Source organism: Halictus rubicundus, chromosome 9 (genome assembly GCF_050948215.1).
Source record: "Halictus rubicundus isolate RS-2024b chromosome 9, iyHalRubi1_principal, whole genome shotgun sequence".
NCBI classification, from domain to species: Eukaryota; Metazoa; Arthropoda; class Insecta; order Hymenoptera; family Halictidae; genus Halictus; species Halictus rubicundus.
Window position 1 is genome coordinate 12,336,247 of NC_135157.1, and position 20,510 is coordinate 12,356,756.

Sequence of the window (20,510 nt, forward strand, 5' to 3'; positions counted from 1 at the left end):
AAAACGCTGCAGCACTTTTCCATTTGTATCAACAAAAGAAACGCGCACGTTCCCGGATGTCTCATTTCATGCAATGGAATTCCCCGTAGGTAACAATTTCCTGGCGGGCAGGAAAACATAACCTAAAACCTCACGCACGAAGAACGAAAGTTTAGAAAACCGAGATGGAAACCAGGCAGTGGCTGTTTTTCCCGGGAAGAGATTATCGTCTCCTGTAATATGTCTCTTTCGCTGGTACTCATCAACCGAACCGACTTGTAATACCTCATTTGTCATAATCAGAGCTCGTTAAACCAACAACATAATTATATTCGGACAAAAACCGTGCGGCGGCCGGGGTTCGGTGGAATCTCGCGAACGGTGGCTGCGCCGAGAGCTAACGAGAGTCGGTTTCGGTTTATATGGCAACCGCTAACGTGACTTCAGGGACGTGCTTGCACCGATCACGAAAAAACACCGTGCATACACGTGTTCCCGTCCCTAATACGGGGCTGTACGTGTTACACCTTCGGAGCGCAGTCGACGCACGTAGACCCCGGACTAACACCGGCAAACCGCTGCCTACGTCTTAATTTCATACGCGATAAAGCTAATAATTCTACGCCCTGACGCTGATCGCATATCGCGCGCCAGCTAACGATTGATACGAGACGCTCACGCGCCCCGCACTACCATTAGACCGTCGATTCGCGAGCCATGCGTCTCATTTCTGCGTTGACTCGTATATTTCAACGTATCCCGTGATTAATGAGAACCTTCCGCCTTCGAGGATGCACTGCTAGTCGCAAACGGGTACTGCGAGAGATAGCCTCGGAGCTCAGCCACGAGAAAAATTGCTATTCTGATAGCAGATTCTACGTAGGTTCATCTGAACTTAACAGGCACCTTAGACGCAACTTTTCACAAAATTTTCGGGTCTACGGGAGTAAAATATCCAGAAATATATAGCCAAGATAAATCGACGGTGGTAGTGGGCTGAACACACGGGTGTTTCAGGTAGGCGTGGCTGCGGATTGCCCCGTGGGGCGCTGTGCTGGCTCCGTCCAGTTTCAGAGCAAAATACATAGCCCCCTGGTTCTGAGATCTCAATTAACGCGTCGCTCGGACTTCTATAGGACTCTTTGGTATTTTCGGTGTTAAATGATAATTGTTACCTGCGAATGAACACCTCCCAGCGGACGAACTTGATTCATGTTGAAATTTATACAGTAATTTATATCGCAAGTAATTCTAAGCAAGCAAAAGAATTTAAGACCTCTTGTTCGTTGAGTAGAAAATACGAAACCGTATCAAATCTATCTACGTGTGAGACCTCTCTTCTCTAAAAAGAAAAGGATGAAAAATTCTGAAACGCAATGCCGTGTTGCATAACGCTCGAAGGACTCGGCGATGGGAGAACGGGCGCAGGAAGATCCGCAAAGAAAATCCAATTCCTTTATATTCACCGGGAACACCTATAGCGAGGCTGGCGAACGCAAACGAGTGATCGCAGAAGAAGACACACGCCCACGCGCTTTGTCCGAAAGATCGCATGAGAATGCCGAGATGCACGACGAATCCGCGCGGACGCTATTCCACCGTTCGTAATGTGGGAAATTATGGTTTTTAACGGGAACACAAGAGGCGGAATCGTTACGCGGGCAACAATGCGTTTCCATTTCACGCATTTCTGCATTTGGCCGTGGAGTTTCCGCGATCGCATCGTTTTACGATCGGAATAACTCGCCGCGGCCCCCGGTAGATGATGCATATCAAACGGCGGGGGGACGTCGAGCCCGGTAACAATGCGTTTCTGTCCCGGACGGGATCTGATTAAGGAAATTTACGCTGATCGTCGTCATTTCACGGGGTGGCTGTGTCGCAACGTCGAAGCAGTTTTATTGTTCGTTTGTTCCACTTTGCGAACAGATACGGCACCGTCCAACCCGGTTGACTAATCAATTCTGCGTACTGAATTGAATGGAATATGTGGTTTCGTTGTACCGGCTCGTACGGGACGGAGAACCGAGGAATTGGAATGTAGGAATTCGAGGCGCAGAGATTAGGGACGTTGGCAATTGAGATTACCAAATGGAAGCGCGACAAATGGGATCGTTGCGACCGCGGAATTCGTAAATACAAAGCACCGGAATTACAGAGGCGGAAGTGAATATTATAATATTCGGGAGAATGAAACGTCACGGAAGTTTTAACGTGAAATTGTAACGAAAAATTGATACGTGGGAGTGCGGTGCGTAATGCATGCTAATTTGATCGGTAACTTGTGACCCGAGGGCGATATTTCACGGAAATAGTAGATCTTAACAGAGCCTAGAATTCTCTAGCATCTCGGCCGTTTCGTTGGGATTACAAGCACTTAGGGTAGGCCTAATTGAGTATTCCCATACTAGTGCACAATAGATCGATATCTCGGGCATAAGAATTTTCACACACTTTCTTCTCGTTATGCAACGCGCGTAACAGGCCTCGTAAGTGGTCCGCGGGGCTCATTTATGACTCTATTATCACAGACCGATAAGCATATACCGCGGAGATAACGGACCGCGTTTTACATAAATTCATGAAGTCGTACTCCCGCGGCTTTCGCGCGCGAACTTATCCATTCGGGAATTGTACGTCGAAATGTCGTTTATTGGCCAGCTCCCCTTAATTGCTGGCACATGCGGGGAGACCCGCGAGAAATTTAACGATTCAGAATCCTTTTCATTCTCTACGGCGAAAAAGGAAGACGTGGAAGAGGCACTAGAATTATGCGAGAAGTTCTTACGATCATCGTGTGTTGCAGAGGCGAGGCTCTTAATGACGGGTTTTGTGTAAATGCTCGTATTCCCTGCAACAGACGGGGGGGGGGGGCACATACAATGTTGCGAGCGTTTCGTATTGGTGATCAGCTATCTCACAGGAAACCGCTCCAGCCGCGTACACGCGAACCTGTCGAGTTAAATAATCGGTTTGTCGAGGCTTTTATTAGACTCTCGATTCGAGTCACGTTTAATCCGCGTCTGATCTAAAATCAATTACACGGACAAGATTCCTTCGAACAGAATTCAACAACTTGAGATTCCTCTTACTGAAAGTCATATTGGTTATTTCTATGCTCTCCGGATTCGAAGTGCTCCTACATTTTTTGCTCATAGCAGCCTAAAAATATAGAGAAATAATTCCCCGTTAATAGTCCCACGCTTTTCGCAACCATAAGCTTTCGGGTTCGAGGGAAGAGAGCGAGAAGATCGCAGCATCCTCGAAATTCCATTGACTAGGGGTAGCTTGCTGCTTGTAAAAGGAACAACAACATCGTCCTCGACCCGATTAAATCCCCCGGCGGATAATGGACGCGCGGTCGTCATAAATAGCAAGGGGATCGCGACACCTCGAAGATCGCCGGTTTCCACGTTCCTCGTGGCGATTAACAATTATAATTATCCCCACGAGATTATACGGGAGGACGTTGGAAACGATCCCGGGCTCGGTCGCATACTCTCGCCGGCTCGGCGGAGAAGGCGTTCGCGCCAGGCGGTTGCAACCAATTTGCGTACTTCTATAAATGCAGGTACCGGTGTGGTGGCTTGTACCGACGGTCCGAGTAGCCGGCTAAATGTTCCTAGGCGTCCAGGCACCCGGGTGTATACCTTACTATACATAATGCATGAGAGAGCCGGTATACGGTCGCATCTCTTCCTCGTTCCCGTGAATTGCGGCGCGAGCGAGCGTGCGAGCAAGCGAGACAGCTTCCTTGCCTCCATTTTCTCTCGGCCGAACACCCGATTCGCTAATTAAGAAGCGGCCGGATTTATCTAACAACGATTGCACGTCGCGTAACGCGGACGGTACTGCGCGATCGGTACCGGTACACCGAATTGTTTTCGTGCTGGTCCGTACGTATTTCGCGGATAATAGGGCCCCATTGTGCCGGTTGCGCCTCGTTTAGCCGTGAAAACGCCGGAAACCACACGTGAAAGGGCCAGGGTGCAAGCAGCGCGTAATTAGCCTAGCTCGGTATACGCTCTTTCGCGTAATAACCTGCCGCGCAGCATCGAATTATTGCGCGAATCGGAATGTTTAATGAGCCCTCCGCGTAGCCGCCTGGCTTTATCTTCGGATATCTGTGGGTGCACCTATGCAACCGTATTATGTATAGAACGTCTCCACATCCTGTTATCGCTAAAGCGTTTAATTCCCAGATATACGCGGAATAAGCTGATTTAATTAGAACGCGGATGTAATGCGTTTTCCAGTTTTTATAAGCAAACTTCGCCAAGTCGACATGCAACGGAATTTTAATTTCTTAATCAAGAATTTGATTAGCTCTCAAACGATAAGTATGACTCGTAAAATGTTATTTTATTATCGTGCCGGGTAAAACGATAAAATAATTGAACTGACAAGAGGAATATAGGAAATACCGAAGAAAAAACCGTGGTTTTTGTCTGCGGAAACGTTTTTTCCACAAGGAACGTAGCATGAGTGAAGACAGATCCACAAATTGGCTTCGTGTGGCTTTCGTCACCACGGGACTCGGAACGGGAAAGCATGGTCGACCCTTCAAGGTGTCATAAATTAGACCCTTCCCAATACTACGTCGCAAGCCAGAGGACTGGCCTGCGACTGCAACGCAGGATGCAGTTAGTTCTTCGTAGAATTATCGACCACAGGAAGGCATAGTATGTTCTCTGTCGATTATTTGTGAATTCTTGGAGTGTGATGCTTGATTCTGAGTTTTATGATAACCCAGACTTGTGTGACTGATCCGTTTCTTCAAAAATTGTTGTAAGTACTGTTATTTGCACATCACTCAATTACGAATATAGTCATTTCAGCCAACGTCCATATCACACTGCAAAAAACCGATTCTCGTCCGATCATCGAAGTTAAACAGTGTTGAGCGTGGTCAGTACTTGGATGGGTGACCGCCTGGGAACACCGCGTGCTGTTGGCTCTCTTTTTTTATTTCTGTCCACCATTAAAATTATTGGAAAGCTGCGTTTATTTCTTTTTCGCAGTGACGAATTTCAACAATCTTTTTTTACCGCTAAACACAAGTTTCTTAAACGAACTGCGTTATTCGATTTCATGAAAAGTATGCAACGTCCACTGGAAGGTCTTAGGAAGTACGTGTACTCGGTGTCTCGAATGTAAAAAGTCAAGGCTACAGTCAAGGATACCCTGCTGTTTTTCGACAACACGTGATGAGCTTACGAAAAATTGCGAGTGAAAGTGTTTCCAGATGTTCCGAAGGCTCAAGTAAGAAAACCTTTCCCCGAGTTGTACAAATTGACCGTGTCGGAGCATCCTTTATGACTGGGCCGGGGGTTCTGGCAATTGTCAAGATTATTGCTCAACTTAGGGCTCACGGTATGGGGTATGAGGCGGAGCAAAGGAAAATTGTTTTGTTATCATGTTTGTAACCGCCAACGGCCATTTCACGTTGCAATGAACCGATTCTCGTCCGATCATCGAAGTTTAAACAGCGTTGAGCGTGGTCAGTACTTGGATGGGTGACCGCCTGGGAACACCGCGTGCTGTTGGCTCTCTTTTTTTTTATTTTTGCTCACAATATTCTTGTCGATAGTTTCTTTGCTGTAATATCACCGTTCCTATTTTAATATCAAAGTTTCTTTGTTCGCTAATCTCTGTTTCAAGATTAGAAGAACTCGACTCTTATCATATCCTCTAGAGAAAGAATGCGGTAGACATTTATCAATTGCTTGTGTCATTTGTACAACTATTCTAACTCCGCAAAATTTCATATGCACCTCGCTCTGAAGAATCCTTGGAGCAAGAGACAACACCTCGATGCGTCCAGGGGCCACTTATTTCCCACGAATAATGTTCGTTCGATTGCTTATAGACTCGATAAATATGTAACGATCGCGAACAACCGTGACAACTATAGTTTATTAATAACAGCAACAACACAGAGGGCTGCAGGTACCATTACACACCACATAAAATCTATGCGCTTCGAGTTTTACGCGCTATGTATATAGCGCCGTTCGCCAAGCTCGCAGGCGTCAATCCCGTTAATTGGGAAGTCGTTGAAATGATTTAACGAGGAATCCGGTAATAATCTCGCTACCCGAGGTGATCGCCAACGCCTACGAGCTCGCCGGAGTCGCTGCAGGTGTCGCGAAGCGCACCGACAATGATTAACTGCTGATAATGACGCGATTAAGAGTGAACGCCGCGGCGATGCCTCCGCGCCGATTCCGCGGAACTTCGTGCGCCGCCGAGCAAGATAAATTTTCCCGGGGCGGCTAATGGCGTTTCTTGCTGGCGAATCCGGCGTTCTCGCTCGCGATGATCCGCGGTCCGCCATAAGCCGTCAGCGCTGCGAAAAGAAACGCGCATAAATATGCATGCATCCGCCGGGTGGCTCTTGTAACACCGTTCCCCCCCGTGCTTTTTGTTAATACGCGAACCTTAAAAATTGCACGAACCGCTCGACTCCCCTCCCGCGACGGCGCGGAGCGAATCCTGTTACCGATATATCACCGGTCATGACGCGACACGATCGTAAATTCGCCGTGTCGACGCGAATTCTGCCGCGGGTTTTCGAATTAGGAATACATAGTTGCATTGTGATTTATCGAAACCGCTTGCGCCTCTTGAATTATCATCGCCGGATCCGCTGTTTCGTTTTCTTTGCCAACGCAGATGTCCGTAGAGGGATGCGCATTGCCGATACTCGATCGCTACGGGTGGGTATGGATTGTGAATCTTTATGCGAATTCCTTTCATTGATTACCTTAAACGTGCATATAACGAAGGTACGAATTGCAATAAGGAAACACACATTTTTTACAAATTGTGTAAGATTTCTTCCGGTAAAAATGAATGTTCCTAGTCGAGTCTCGTGTTATCAAGAGATACACTAGGTAGATCTAGTACTTTCTTTTTCTTTTAGGTTACAATTATCAATGCTTCGCAGTTTAAGGTAGTTTTCGCCATTCAGCAATGCGTTTGCAACATTCACCGGATTCTAAGACTCTACTTGTACCGAACGAGATTACAACGTCGGCAACAAAACGTTTCTCTGATGGTACCGACGCCTCGCAGCAGCGAAGCATTCCGGAGACCGAAAAACCGCTGGGAACTCGCAAAAATCGTCGAACCGTTAACGAAACCCGTCGCGGCGTCTCCGGTCCGAACAATCCGCGATGCAGATTGTAGACGTTCCTTTAATTTCCTGTTGCCGTGAGCGTGAATTCGCGTAAACCTCGGCCGGTTATCATCGCGAGACCGCGAAGCGTTAAGCAATCCCGGGTTCCGCGGTTTCCAACTCAATCCGCGGGGATCGCGACAAAGGCAGCCGCGAGAACAGTCGTGTCCGTGTTATCGAGTCGTCAGCGTTCAAAGGGCCACCGCGATATGTAAATAGAGATCCGCGGTTTCAACGCGGCCCTTGCGGCGCGGGTGCATCGGTTGCACGTTACTGGATAAGGTCCCTCCTGTGTTCCACCAGTGTTCCTCCAGTGTTCCTCCAGTGTTCCTCCGGTGTTCGGCCCGTGGGGGTCGCGGAGGGCACGCTATCGCGCGAATCCGTGCACCGTCGCGCGCGCGTCCAGCTCCAAGAATTTCCAGAGATGCACTCTCCGCTCGTATGCATATGCATGCGCGGCCGCTGCGTGCACGGCGACGCCGGTAGACGTCGGATAGGAAATAACTGCCAATTAGCGGCAGCCCCCAACGGAGGAAACCCGAGTACCGACCGCCTCCGCTCTCTCTTTCCCTCTCTCACCCGCTCTTGACGGTGACTCACTTTTCATTGTATATATGCACGCTGCCCGGCGGCGACGTTGTGTCGTCGAATTGGGTGTTTCCGAGGATTCGTGGATTTACACGGGGGCGATCGTAAAAAGGACGACACCTGAGGTCGTAGCTTTCGATGAAACTGGTTTTTAGAGGGAATCTCTCGGCCACGCCGTGAGCCCCGAACCTGTTACCGCGGCATTAGAGCGGTTTTATCGTCGACGGTTGTTCCGCTGCGTGAAACACGCGGGAAAAATGAGACCTTAAATCATACAGTTCGACAGTCTCTTCGATTTGCACGGATCTATCAACTGCGTAAAATTAAGCTCCAATTGCCTTCTGTCCTTTCGATACACAGCACACGCGGCCGTACTTATGGTCCCTGTTGAAATAAAGTAGTCACATTGTAAGCAGAACTCACATCCGGGAATGTCGGGGCGTCGGCGCGGCGCGGCGTCGCTTTGGCTGTTACAATGTAACAACTTGAAGAAAGCCTAATGGACGTGTGCGTCATAAGTCAAAATGACGATCGGGAGATGAAATGACGATCGGCACGAGACGAGAGTGGGGGAGACGTTAGTTGCGTGTCCGCCCAAGAGTCAGTTCGACAAAAGAGTCGGTTTAGGCAGGACATACCTGGCATATATAATATGTTCACAGTTCCAAGTTTTTTATATTAAAGAAAGTTCGTTATTCACTAACGCTGTGCTATGTGATAAGAGAAACACCATTCCTATCATATCCTCAACAGTCCCTCTGGAGGAAACAGCCGGCCGCGATTGTACACTTTGTGTAGATATAAGAAGTAGTGCATATACTGTGTGATTTTAATCAGACTATTGTGGAATAGTGGAGTATGCGAACAGTCGGCGATGGTATCCACGGGTCGTCGCGTGGATGCCGGCTGTAGTCGTGACTCGTAATGAATGGGTTAATTGTACACATGTTAGTTGCCTAACCCGCATTGATGATTGTTTTTTCGTTTCTAATTTCTTACAAATTCGTAGTTTGAACCTTATCACCCAGCCAACGGCCATTTCACACTGCAAAAAACCGATTCTCGTCCGATCATCGAAGTTAAAAAACAGTGTTGAGCGTGGTCAGTACTTGGATGGGTGACCGCCTGGGAACACCGCGTGCTGTTGGCTTTCTTTTTTTATTTCTGTCCACCATTAAAATGATTGAAAAGCTGCGTGTATTTCTTTCTCACATTAATGAGTTTTCAACAATCTTTTTTACCGCTAAACACAAGTTTCTTAAACAAACTGCGTTATTCGATTTCATGAAAAGTACGCAACGTCCACTGGAAGTTCTTCCGAAGTACATGTACTCGGTGTCTCGAATGTGAAAAGTCAAGGCTGCAGTCAAGGATACCCTGCCGTTTTTCGACAACACGTGATGAGCTTACGAAAAATTGCGAGTGAAAGTGTTTCCAGATGTTCCGAAGGCTAAAGTAAGAAAACCTTTCCCCGAGTTGTACAAATTGACCGTGTCGGTGCATCCTTTATGACTGGGCCGCGGGTTCTGGCAATTGTCAAGATTATTGCTCAACTTAGGGCTCACGGTATGGGGTATGAGAGGAGGAACAAAGGAAAATCGTATTGTTATCATGTTTGTAACCGCCAACGGCCATTTCACGTTGCAATGAACCGATTCTCGTCCGATCATCGAAGTTAAACAGCGTTGAGCGTGGTCAGTACTTGGATGGGTGACCGCCTGGGAACACCGCGTGCTGTTGGCTCTTTTTTTGTACTTTTATCCACTTTTTGTTCACATCAATAGCTTTTTTGCGCTAAAATTGCTAGGAGCAAAGTTAGGTCGTATGCACTTCTAAAAAACGGCGTCTCTGCAGAAGAGCCGCTCGAGCGTTTTGCGGCTGTAGGTGTATACTACAATTTGTGCCTAGTGGCAGTCTAATTGCTATTATCACACCTCGGCGCTCTCGTGAGTTAGCGGACAGGAAGCGAGGTGCGCGTTAATGTCTAATAAAATTAGTAGTTACATACTAGATATATTGCAAGCGTTTCAGTTGGGCCAAATCATTTCAATACATTTTATTAGATTTACGTAATGCGATGCAATAACATTATAATAACGGTGTAACTGGCTCGTGTAACACCTCAACCGTAAACAGATTTCTAAATCAGTGCAATTTCTGTCATGATTACCGCAAGCTGAATAATTAAATTCAGGTTGTCACGTGTTCTTTCTTCGCCACAGCGAAAACAGGTTTCTTGTATTTCACGTTACAATACACGAATGATAGCCGACTCGACATGTTATAACCTACACGTTAAAGTGTCCCGCAATAAAAGAGCTTCAGGCTTGCAAAGCAATCTCATAAATCTCAAACACGAAACCCGTGGCCGGTCTCCCCGCGTATGTTTATGCAAAATTACGTTTTTACAAGACTTCGAAAAGCTGGAATTAAATAAAATTTTATTTTCCTGGTAGATGAGATTTTATTACAACTTTCGCTCTCGCGTAAACGCCATTAAATATCCCCAAATCGATTTCAACATTAAATTCCGCAACCTCCGCAAAAACCAAAACCACACATAATCCGCTCTACGATTACGGCTCTAGCACCACACGCAACACAATTGTTCTCTTCCATCAAACCGACCCTATTATAAATCTTCCAAGCATATTATTCTCATAAAAGCACAAAAAGAACATGCACAGGGCATGAAAGCCCAGATCAACCAAAAGTTTATTCCCACTGTGAAGGGGACCGGGGCCAGCTTCAACCCAAATAATTACAGTCATATCACCCCGGTTTATTTATACTAATGATCTCCCGCAATTCGAGGGCGGGGTTGCGTTCGATGTGCGTTGTTGCATGTCGCATAACCCTCCCTCTGAGAATCGACGCAGCTGTTTTCGAGCGCAGCGGCTGGGAAATGCATCCGAGGGAAAGCTCGATGGTTGCGCGCGGTTGCACCGCCAGATGCACGGAAAATTCTTATGATTAGGGGCTGATACCGGAACGAAACGGAACAACTCGACGGTCCCGTGCCCGTTCGTGATCCACGGTGATAAAGTTCGCCGCGGCATATGCCGTCGCGTGATCCAGGCCCATTTTTCTCCCATCGATACGTTACACGGACCACTCCTACTCCAGTTTCTATTTATTTTCAATCGTTAAACTGCGTGTAATTTGTGTCGCGGTTAATCGACCGCCTGTCCGAGTTCCCGTCGATAATTAAATCCAGTTGGCGTAATTAACCCCACCGGGGAGCAAAGAATGATTCGAGGTGTCCGGGCGCGAGGGGTCAATGCAATTTCGGCCGTGCCGGAACCCGGGTAATTACATTCTCCGCGTTCGCCGTAATTAAGAAGAAGTAACGAAGGTGAAAGAACGACACATCAATTTCAACCGGATTTTGCGTGTTCGTTGTAAACATAAATGGGCCAAATGCAATAAATGAAATCAATATTTAACGGGCCGTAAAGAAACGTTTGCGATGGCTATTCCTTTTTTTTTTTCGAAGATAGTCGGATAATAATTCACCTACTTTTCCTTCACTCTTTAAATGAACAAATTGTGTTTCATTTTACACCGTCACGTTTTAACACTTTGAATTATTTCTTCAGATTTAAAAATGGATTCATGAGTATATCCAGTGTACCAAATTTGGGATGTGCAAAATACATGCAGGGTGAAAGATTACTTAGTATCGTACATTCGTAACAACGATAGTTTTACACTCACGGCCAGTTTCATTCAAGTTTGCGGTGAAAGTCTTTCATCCCCGGGGATCATTCACGAGTCGAGTTCTTGCGGCGAAACGGCTCGCGGACGGTAAGCGTAGGAGCGAGTACGCGGCGCATACAGTTATTCTTTCTAAGCGGATAAATTATTTATGAACGGCATTCTGGTTCTAAGGCGTTCGCAGCAACCCCCGTAGTGGCAACTCCCGCTGGTTTCTAGCGCGACCGACCGCCGACTCGTTTCATATTTATGAACGGTTCTGCCCGCTATAAAAGCGAATCTGCTCGCGACCGTTGTGATATAGGACGCAGTCAAACATCGAATTGCTCGGAAACCGTATTACCAGAGATTTCGCGGGATTAAACATTGTTGAAACTTCGTCTCGGGACGCGCAGTGTATTCCACGGTGAAATATTTGTTTTAAAGCCTCCACTTAATACCGAGAACAGATTAGGCGAGGAACACGATGATAATCTTTATTTATGTCTCTTTGATATCGGATGAAGAGGGTCCGAGGTTTAGGCGAGGAACGGAAAGTATTTCGAAAAGGTCGCGCAATGTTTGCCGAGCAAACTGTTGATAAGATAGTTTAAGGGTGTGCCGCGATAAGGTTACCTACGTGTCCCCGAACTAAATCGAACCAATGTATCTTTGCTTACGGAGACGTGACGGTTGACGAACTTGAAAAAACAAAATAACAGAGAAAAAATGAGTTTTAAAAGTCTTTTAACCAGGACGTATTTCACTAAAAATCTTAAAAGACTGCAGATAATAACCCTTAGCACTCGAGTGGTGACTCTGAAGCACCACTGGTAATTGTTGTGGCATTATCTCAAAGAAATTACAAAAAAAATTTCAAAATGTTTGTTACATTACAAAATTTGTATTTCATAGATTACTAAACATTTAAATGTTATATGTCGAAATCGGATCAGTTTCGTATGAATAAAATGAAAATAGTCTAAGACGGAAGAAAACTTTAGTTTTAGAATGAAAATAGCGCCGAGTGCAAAGGGTTAATTTTGAAGATGACCTGTTAAGCATCTAAAGCTGATAGAACACAAAGCTTCGCCGCAAAATATTTTCCCCTGATAATCTCTCAAACGATCCATCATCGAATCATCGGTTGAAAAGCACCCCCTCCTCATCCGACCCCGTTCTTTCCACTGAAACTCGTCCAATGAAAGAAGGGACTGCTCGCTGCAACAATAGTTTCCGCCGATTACTTCGCATGAATTTTAATTCACACTGTCGAGTTCGCTCTCGAGACTCACCCTCGGAGCAGCCCCCATTACCGACAGCGTGCAATCCACGTGGTCGTTCCCATCGCTGTTCCACCCTTGCTCGATGCAACCCGATACGCGACGCTCCATTTTCGTGCGACGAGGACAAGCATGCGTGCGTGCGCGCGCGGATAACGATGTTCCCGGAGGCAGATCGCGCGCAAGATTTATCTTGCGAGTTCTCGCCTGCTCCCTCCTCTTCGCCGATCGCCCCGGTGAATTCCGAATGCGACGGGAGTAGACACCGGGGCTGCGAAAAACAAGGAACAAGGGAGAGGAACCAGCGAGGAGAGAATCGGTCCCGATTCGGATCAGAATTCGGAGGCGCGTTTGTGTCTTCGCCGCCGCGCCGGATTTAGGGGAGAATGGGTTGAATGAAGTTTTTAATCTTCCTCGTTTCCCATTACCCCATTTTCCCGTGCGAATTCGCGTTAGATCCTCGTCTCGCGGAAACATCAAAACGGAAGCGTAATCGCCGCACCGTTACACGTAGACGTTCCCGCGAACAAAAGCCCGACGATTATGCGACGCGTGAGCGGAATACGCGACGATCGGCGCGTGGCTTTGATACGTGCGCATCGTCCGTAAACTGTTGACGATCATCACCGCGAATGTTTCATTCAATCCCCAGCTGCGCACACGCCGTCGTATTTCTTTCTTCGGACACCTCGCGTAAAACTTTGCAATTTGCAGTGTAGTTTTTTGTTTATCCATTTTCTTGTAACCTGACCGAGTCTTCAGCATTGAAAACAATGTAATTCCCAGTGTTGCTTATTCTCTGTAATGTATAGGATTTAACGAAGCTTAAGGTAATCTAGAGTAATCGGTGGAACTCCTACTCGATCCTATGTTATCAATTCTTCGATCGCATCATAATTCGACGTTATAAAACGGAACGACAACTGAACCGCACAGTTGAGCTAATAAGCGAAACGAGCGAAACATCATCACCCGAGAATCTGTGCGACTTCCGGGAAGCGTACCAGGGTTAATACCACTTATCTCCGCCGCGAGTCAGGTAAATGATAGCTATAGCAGTCGTAGAAAATCCGAGCAGCATTAAAACAAGTCGGAACTCGTAAGATGCAATCTCGAAGCGGACAGAAGAGAGCCGGGTTCTTTGAGGAAGTCACTTTAGAGCCCGACGGGTCTTCCCACCTCGATGATTTCGCAAAGAGAATGATGGCACAGTGCGAAATCATCCGAGTATCGAGCACGTTTGCGCTCGCGCGCGCGCACACGCTCGAACGACAAACGTCTAAATCGGCGCGGATAATGACACGATAGCGGGTCGTTCGAACTTTCAAAGTACAAGGGAACGCTCTCCGTGACGATCCCGATCCCGATCCCGTTCCCGCCAGGTAATACTCGTGTAATGTTTCCGCGAGTTGAGACATTAGTTTCAGCGAAGACATAGGTACAATCGCTGAGCCTCGTCGGATTTTGCCAGTTTTCCACCCGGGGCGGAGAAAGAGGAAAGGATAGGGGAATAAGAGCTGGTAGAGACACTGCTGATGACTACCCTCGGCGATCGCTCCGAAAGCAATTTCCACCGAGAGCGACCTACCTGCTTATGTTCGCCGGCCGATCAGGATACACCTATTCCCGGGCAAGAGCATTTATATCGCGGCGAGCGGACGCAGAGGCGTGCGCAATATTTCGCCTGTCCACGAGTAGCTCTCCACGGAGAATACAGCTATCAGTAAATTGCCGTCGCGAAAATTACGAATATCGTGCCTAGTATTTCTCCTCCCAGCGAGTTGTTCCGCGAGGCTAATTTATCGGCCGATTTCGCGTCAATCCCGTAGCGTCTCGCTCTCCCGCGACCTCCTAAACGGAGAGGAATCGTATGGGAATTTTTGGTTCCGCCAGGACCCGGACTCACGCTTTCACAGCCCGTGGCCGTCACTCGCGCGTTATCCGCGCGCTGACTTTCTCTAGGAACTTCGATGATTCGAAGATTACGGTGTTTACGTCGGTTAGTGGTTGTCGACAGGATCGCTGCTTTCAAAGGTAGAAAGCCTTTCAATGGACCGTTCCTTGTTCGATGGATCACGCGTCCGTTAAATACGATGTTCTGCGCTGTTGGAGGAAGCTGACTCTTTGACACCAGAATAACCTGTCGGACGGGTCGAAATGTTTGCCGGGATTTCTTATTGCTATTCGAATTTTAATGCTGCTTCTGCACGCCGTTCTTCAATGGACTCGTCTATTCCTCCATTACAATGTTACCCTCAACATATCTTCTCGCGCGGCACAATGTCACGCAGTATTAGCTTGTTGTATACGAAATACCCGATTTTAGAATGCAAATGTTATGAAGCGTTTTGAAATGTTTTCGTCAAGAAATATTATCACGTATACCATATTATATATTACCTTTGCACCATTTTAAGGTACGTAGCTGATCTTGGAGGTGGTGTCCTCAGTTATTATTTAGAGATGTCATTTTACTTTTTCTATTTCAATTTTTATCTAGCTATCTAAAGGATTTAATTTTTTAACTCCTGGCAACTAATTTAAGTGGTTATCTTAACCTTCTGTGAATTATTCGACACATTTATTTCTCTTCTAATAGTGGTCTAATAATAATTTATTTCTCTTCATATTCTATACAAAATGGCCAAAAATTTGAATAGACAGATTCTCCTTATTTTTATACAGTAATGTGAAATATCAACTTTTAGTGCCCCGTAAATCTAGTGTTGTCGACCATCCCATTCTTACAGCCGAAAACTGATTATGGCTTCAAGGCTTCGCTCCGGTGTGATTTCTGGCGCAGGCGCTCCACCTCCGGCACCGCCTCCTACGAGGCCCCCCGCGGATCGAAAAAACGAAGCTAATTGCATTGAAAAAAAAAAAAAATCGCACTCCCCGTGAAGGACAATCGAGGGCCAAATGAGCGTGGAGTCGGCCTCAAAATTCCCAAGGGAATGCCGCTCGGAGTTTCTCCGAGGCGGACGCGGCACCGGCGTTGTTTCACGGGGCTTACGATCCCCGAGATCTCATTTACAGTACAAATTAGTCGTAGGCCGGTCGTTGGTCCTTAATGGTCAACCGGCACGCAAAGGGGGTTAGGTTTAATGAAGACCGCGCTTTATCCGTGACGAAGAGCGCGACGCGTCCGCTGCGGTGGAGCTTCGCGAGCGATTCGACTTCAGCATGTAGGTACTCGCGCGAGTCCTCGAGGAGGGAGTAGCCGCGCGCGAGCTCGTGTGTCCGCTGAATGCGAGTTAAACGAAGATTTATGCCGCGGCGCGTAAATATAAACAACAATATGCAATCCCCGGCTCATTGTCCCGGCGAACAAGGCGCGAGAGGGCCGACCAATGCGAACTAATAAGCGCGCCGTGCGCGAACACGCCCCGACGTTCGGGCAGAAAGACGCCGAGAACTATCGCGCGGGCACACTCTCCCAGGACTAATTGACCCGACAATGCCGCCGAGGACCTCTGGATTGGATCCTGCTTCTTCGGAACAGTCGAAATAAGAGAAATCGGAACCGTGGACGCCGTTTTTGGCCATTTTTGTGCGAAATAACCATGTATATATTCCCAAACTTCAGAAGAAATTCCAAAATAGAGATTGGTTGAACCCCCATGTATTTTGAAGAAGAAGAATATTTCAAAAGTTTGACCACACATATACCAAGAAAAGTACTTACAGTATTACTAGTGGTGCGAATTAACTACGATGCATAAATTAGGTCCGAACCGAAATTATCCGAGTCCAATGATCTTGACTGATCGGGTGGATCTAGCGCCAGGGTTTCGCCACCGGTGGGCCCCGAGAATCGAGTTCTAATCTGCGAAGGGTCGATTCGGGATCCAGAAGGGACCGGGGCTCGATCTCGCCGCGAGATCTACGTCCATCAAGGAGGCCGCAACAGGTCGCGGAACGAGCTCGTTCCCCGTCCCTCTCGAATTTCTGCGAGCGCGTAATGCGCGCGCGTATTAAATGAACCGGTTTTAATGAATTTGCTCGTCCTCGCGAGGAGCGTACGCGAGAGGAGAGCAGGTTGCACACGCGTGTAGCAGGCGGCAAGGAAGGAAGACTAATCGACCGGGGCGTAACGAGCCACCGAGCGACGATCCCTCTTCGCCCGAAGAATTTCGTCTCCGCGAGCGAACGCGTTTTTTGCCGGCGCGATTCGGAAATTTGTCTGTCGCTGCCTTAATACGCCGGCTGTCACGCGCGTCGACGCTCATCCATCCAGAGTACTTCTGGCAGGTACAACCACCGCGAGAGGAGGCTCCGGCCTCCTCTTTTCGCTTTAATTTGCCGGTTCCCACGTGCGATTTCTCCGACGCGCCGACCCGCGGGCTCGTTTCGCTTTGCGCCGCGCTAAGTACCCGGCGTCGCGTTACTTCCACCATTTGTACGCCAAAAATCGTATCCCATCAGTCTGCCGCAAAAAGATTCACCTTGCGAGCCGCAGACCTTGCTGGACTTCTTACTTAAGCTCGCCGACGCGCGCGACATACCGGTAGACCGCGTATCTTATTAGCAAAAACGGTAAAACAACCCCCCCCAGCGCTCGAGCTTGGCCTAGGAGAAAATTATCTTAGAACTCCTTAATGAATTCTCGTTTTACCCCGAATGTAGCCACAATTGAATTATGCTCGAAAAGCCTCGAGTGGCTGAATATAGGGAAATCTTCAAACACAAAATACTAATTACACTAGAAGAATTTTGTAACGCCTGTATGTCGCAATCGATGCAGTAAACTTTTAGTATGCACAACTCGCAGTCTACGTATCGGGAAGATCGAACACGATTCATCTTTGACCCCCCAATTTGGTTACTATACAAATCGATAATGGCTTGATAACTGGTCCACTCCCGCCATGACTTACCGTGTCTGAATATGTTAACCGTTCGCATCTCCTACCAACGAGTTACCATAACGCCGAGACCTTCGTCAAGCGACAGTCTAAATACTCGATGATTATAGTGTTCGAGCACTTTAAGATAGTCGAGGGTTCAAGCATCTATAATCAAACAACCGTGGCCGTGCTCTAAAGTCGCGCCGCGTAACCATGTTTGTTTTCGAATAATTACTCGGCTTGTTCCAAGCCAACCGCCGTATTTATACGCCTGCGCAATTTTCGTCTCGTAATTACGAACTATGCCGCGTTCGGCGGTCGTACATCATTTTCGCGGTGCCCTGTGATTACCACGTTTAGACGGCTGGTTCGGCGGGTCGCGACGCGAAAAGTCAGCCATATTTCGCCTAACTTTCTTGTCGATAATTTCTGCGACAATTTGTGGATTTTACAAAAATCTTCTTCCCGGTGAGAACGTATCAAGTCTCTACCGGTTTCAAGTTGAAATTGGTTTTAGAAAAGTATTTCAGTGATGTTCAAAAAGTGCAATGCTTCGATGCACACTGGTGTCTATTAAATTTTATCAAATTGCTATTTCCCGACTAAATAACTTAACCCTTAGCACTCGAATGGCGATTCCGAGGCTCCACTAAAACTTGCTATACCATTATTCAAAGTCTTACTGTATTTAATTTTGAAAAAAAGATCATAGTAAAATTCTAGGTCGGAAGAAATGTTTGGTGTTCGAGTTAGAACAGCTCCGAGTGCAAAGGGTTGATTTTCACTGAAACACGTTAGCATAGCATTCTAGCACTTTGAAAAAAAATGTCCACTAGCAGCAATATTGGAGCACTCAGAAGCATTCACAAATGCAAAAAGATATGTATATGTTTCCCTTGAGGATTCGTTGCAGCGTTTGCTCCAATACGTATTCGCCCCGGTTTATGGTCGTCCCTAACAGACGCGGATAATGTAAAACAGTACTACGATAGCAAATCGTGTAACCTAGTTAAACGGACAATTTTTCGGGCTGTTTGCGCGACGTCTTATCGAGTAATTGTTCGCCGGCAAGGGTTAATGGTAGCGCCCGCGTCTCGCGGAAGAGAAAAATATATGACTGCACTCACAATGTCCTCCATGCTGTGATTTCCGGCGTGCATAAATCCGTGATTCGTACAGCTTCCCACGGGCGTCGTGCGAAGCGTAGCAACATGCACACGCGCGTTACTATCGGACCAGGATCGCACTTCTCGACAATCGCCTTCTCCCCCTCGTTCACCGGGTAATCACGCGTTCGTTGGTTCACCTGACATCGGCCGACCCGCTGTCATCCGCGGGATCATCGCTCGGAACGCAACACCGCGGAACATTCGTCACTAAAAGTATTCCTCAAGTATTCCTCGTTTCCGCTCGAAAAGTGTAACCCTCCTCGGCTTCATAACACCAATTCTCTCCGGTTTAACGAAAGAATCTTTAATCCGATCGATGTGCCACAAGACACACCTTCACTTCGATCACACTTCGACGAGATTATACAACGGAGCAAAACAAGACGAAGAAGAAGAAGAGGAAGAAGAAGAAGAAACAAAAACCTGAAGCACTTTCTGGTTCGATTTTACGTTCAGCCGGGGTGAAAGCTCGACGAGATCGCTGGGGGATAGTCGATTCACGGCACCCACGAATCCCGGAAGACAAACACGCACACGCGCGGGGTCGCGATCTCACCGCGGGATCGCCGCGAGGATCGTCGTCACCGGTGCACGGTGACAACGACAGTCAGGGTGGTCCTCGGTCCGCGACATCCTCGTACCGGTCGTCGAAGTCTCCGCGGGTAACTCTTGCGCCCGGCTACACCGCTGCGTATCGCACCACCGTATCCTATGGTCGTTCGACGGGTAATAATCGTCGGATGCACAATGTATCTAGAAGCAGGAGCGGCGGTGGCGGCGACGGCGACGGCGGCTGCTACCGAGCAGAACCGATCGATCCTGAACGCGGCCGCTCGAACCCCTTTGGGACACAATGTCACACTCTACACGGGTCCTCCGGATTGGCTCGATCGGGCCTGCTCCGTTTTTATCGCGGGGCACCGCGGCCGGTGGCGGAGGTACCCGGACCACACACACAGTCCTGAACGGAAAGAAGAGAGTTCGTAGAACACAGCCGGCGAGTCGCGCGATCGAGTACAAAAGGACGCGCCGAGAGCCAACCGTCCGCCGGCTCGGGCTGAATCTCACTGACTATGGTCGCGCGGTGGCCGCCGGTTCTGGCCGCGGACGTGTTGCGCCCAGATGGAGAGGGAGAGAACCGGTGGGACGAGAACCGTGGATCGGACAGAGAAGGAGAGACCGGAGCCCTGGAAATCGAGTGGGGACTCCGGGGCCCTTCCACCGAACCCCTCCAACGGCCTACCGGGTGCCTAGGGCCTCGACCATTATCTCTGTTAGGCACCGCGGACTCCGTCCCCTTGACCAACAGGCAAAAGGGTTCCGAGGGCTTTATTATATTTACGAGGCGTTATCGGGGCAATCCAACAATATTGATTCCGCGCCGCGAAGAGATCGGCCATCTTAAAGAACGCCCAGGCCACGACTCCCTCCGCTAACCCTGCTCACACCCTCTTTTTCGACCAGGTTTACCGAGCGTGCACGCTACCGGAGGGCTCGCGCCGCCCTTATTCTTTACGCTCGATGTCTCGCGGCCCTGGCGTGATCGAACACCGCCATAGTTCCATTTCGTGTCAATTGACCAACCCTTGCTTCTATGCCACGGGGGGGCTCGTCCTTCGACAGCCCTCTCACATTGAACAGAACATGTCCGGGTCTAATGGCCGTGCGAATGTTATCAAAAGTTGGAATCCAAGAAAGAAAGTCTCTTAAACTGTCCGAAACGAGTTTCAAGGGATCATTTTTGTCCAGTTCCAATTGTTTTCGTCTT

The 20,510-nt window shown here is 48.0% G+C and overlaps 1 protein-coding gene, 2 non-coding genes and 2 pseudogenes across 3 annotated transcripts in view; 4 read left to right on the forward strand and 1 right to left on the reverse strand.

The window, feature by feature from the left end:
* LOC143356932 (uncharacterized) overlaps window positions 1-19,215 on the reverse strand; it is a 108,507-nt gene extending 89,292 nt beyond the window's left edge. The window contains exon 1 of the mRNA XM_076792999.1: window positions 18,701-19,215. Coding sequence (XP_076649114.1) covers window positions 18,701-18,733 — 33 coding nt within the window. The 5' untranslated portion in view covers window positions 18,734-19,215. The remainder of the gene's footprint in view (window positions 1-18,700) is intronic.
* On the forward strand, window positions 4,817-4,936 carry LOC143357585 (5S ribosomal RNA). Its single transcript, XR_013082860.1, has one exon. It is a non-coding gene; the product is annotated as a 5S ribosomal RNA (ribosomal RNA).
* On the forward strand, window positions 5,408-5,528 carry LOC143357596 (5S ribosomal RNA; annotated as a pseudogene).
* On the forward strand, window positions 8,775-8,897 carry LOC143357589 (5S ribosomal RNA; annotated as a pseudogene).
* Window positions 9,371-9,490, forward strand: LOC143357586 (5S ribosomal RNA). The gene has a single exon (XR_013082861.1). It is a non-coding gene; the product is annotated as a 5S ribosomal RNA (ribosomal RNA).
* Window positions 19,216-20,510: the final 1,295 nt, after the last annotated feature.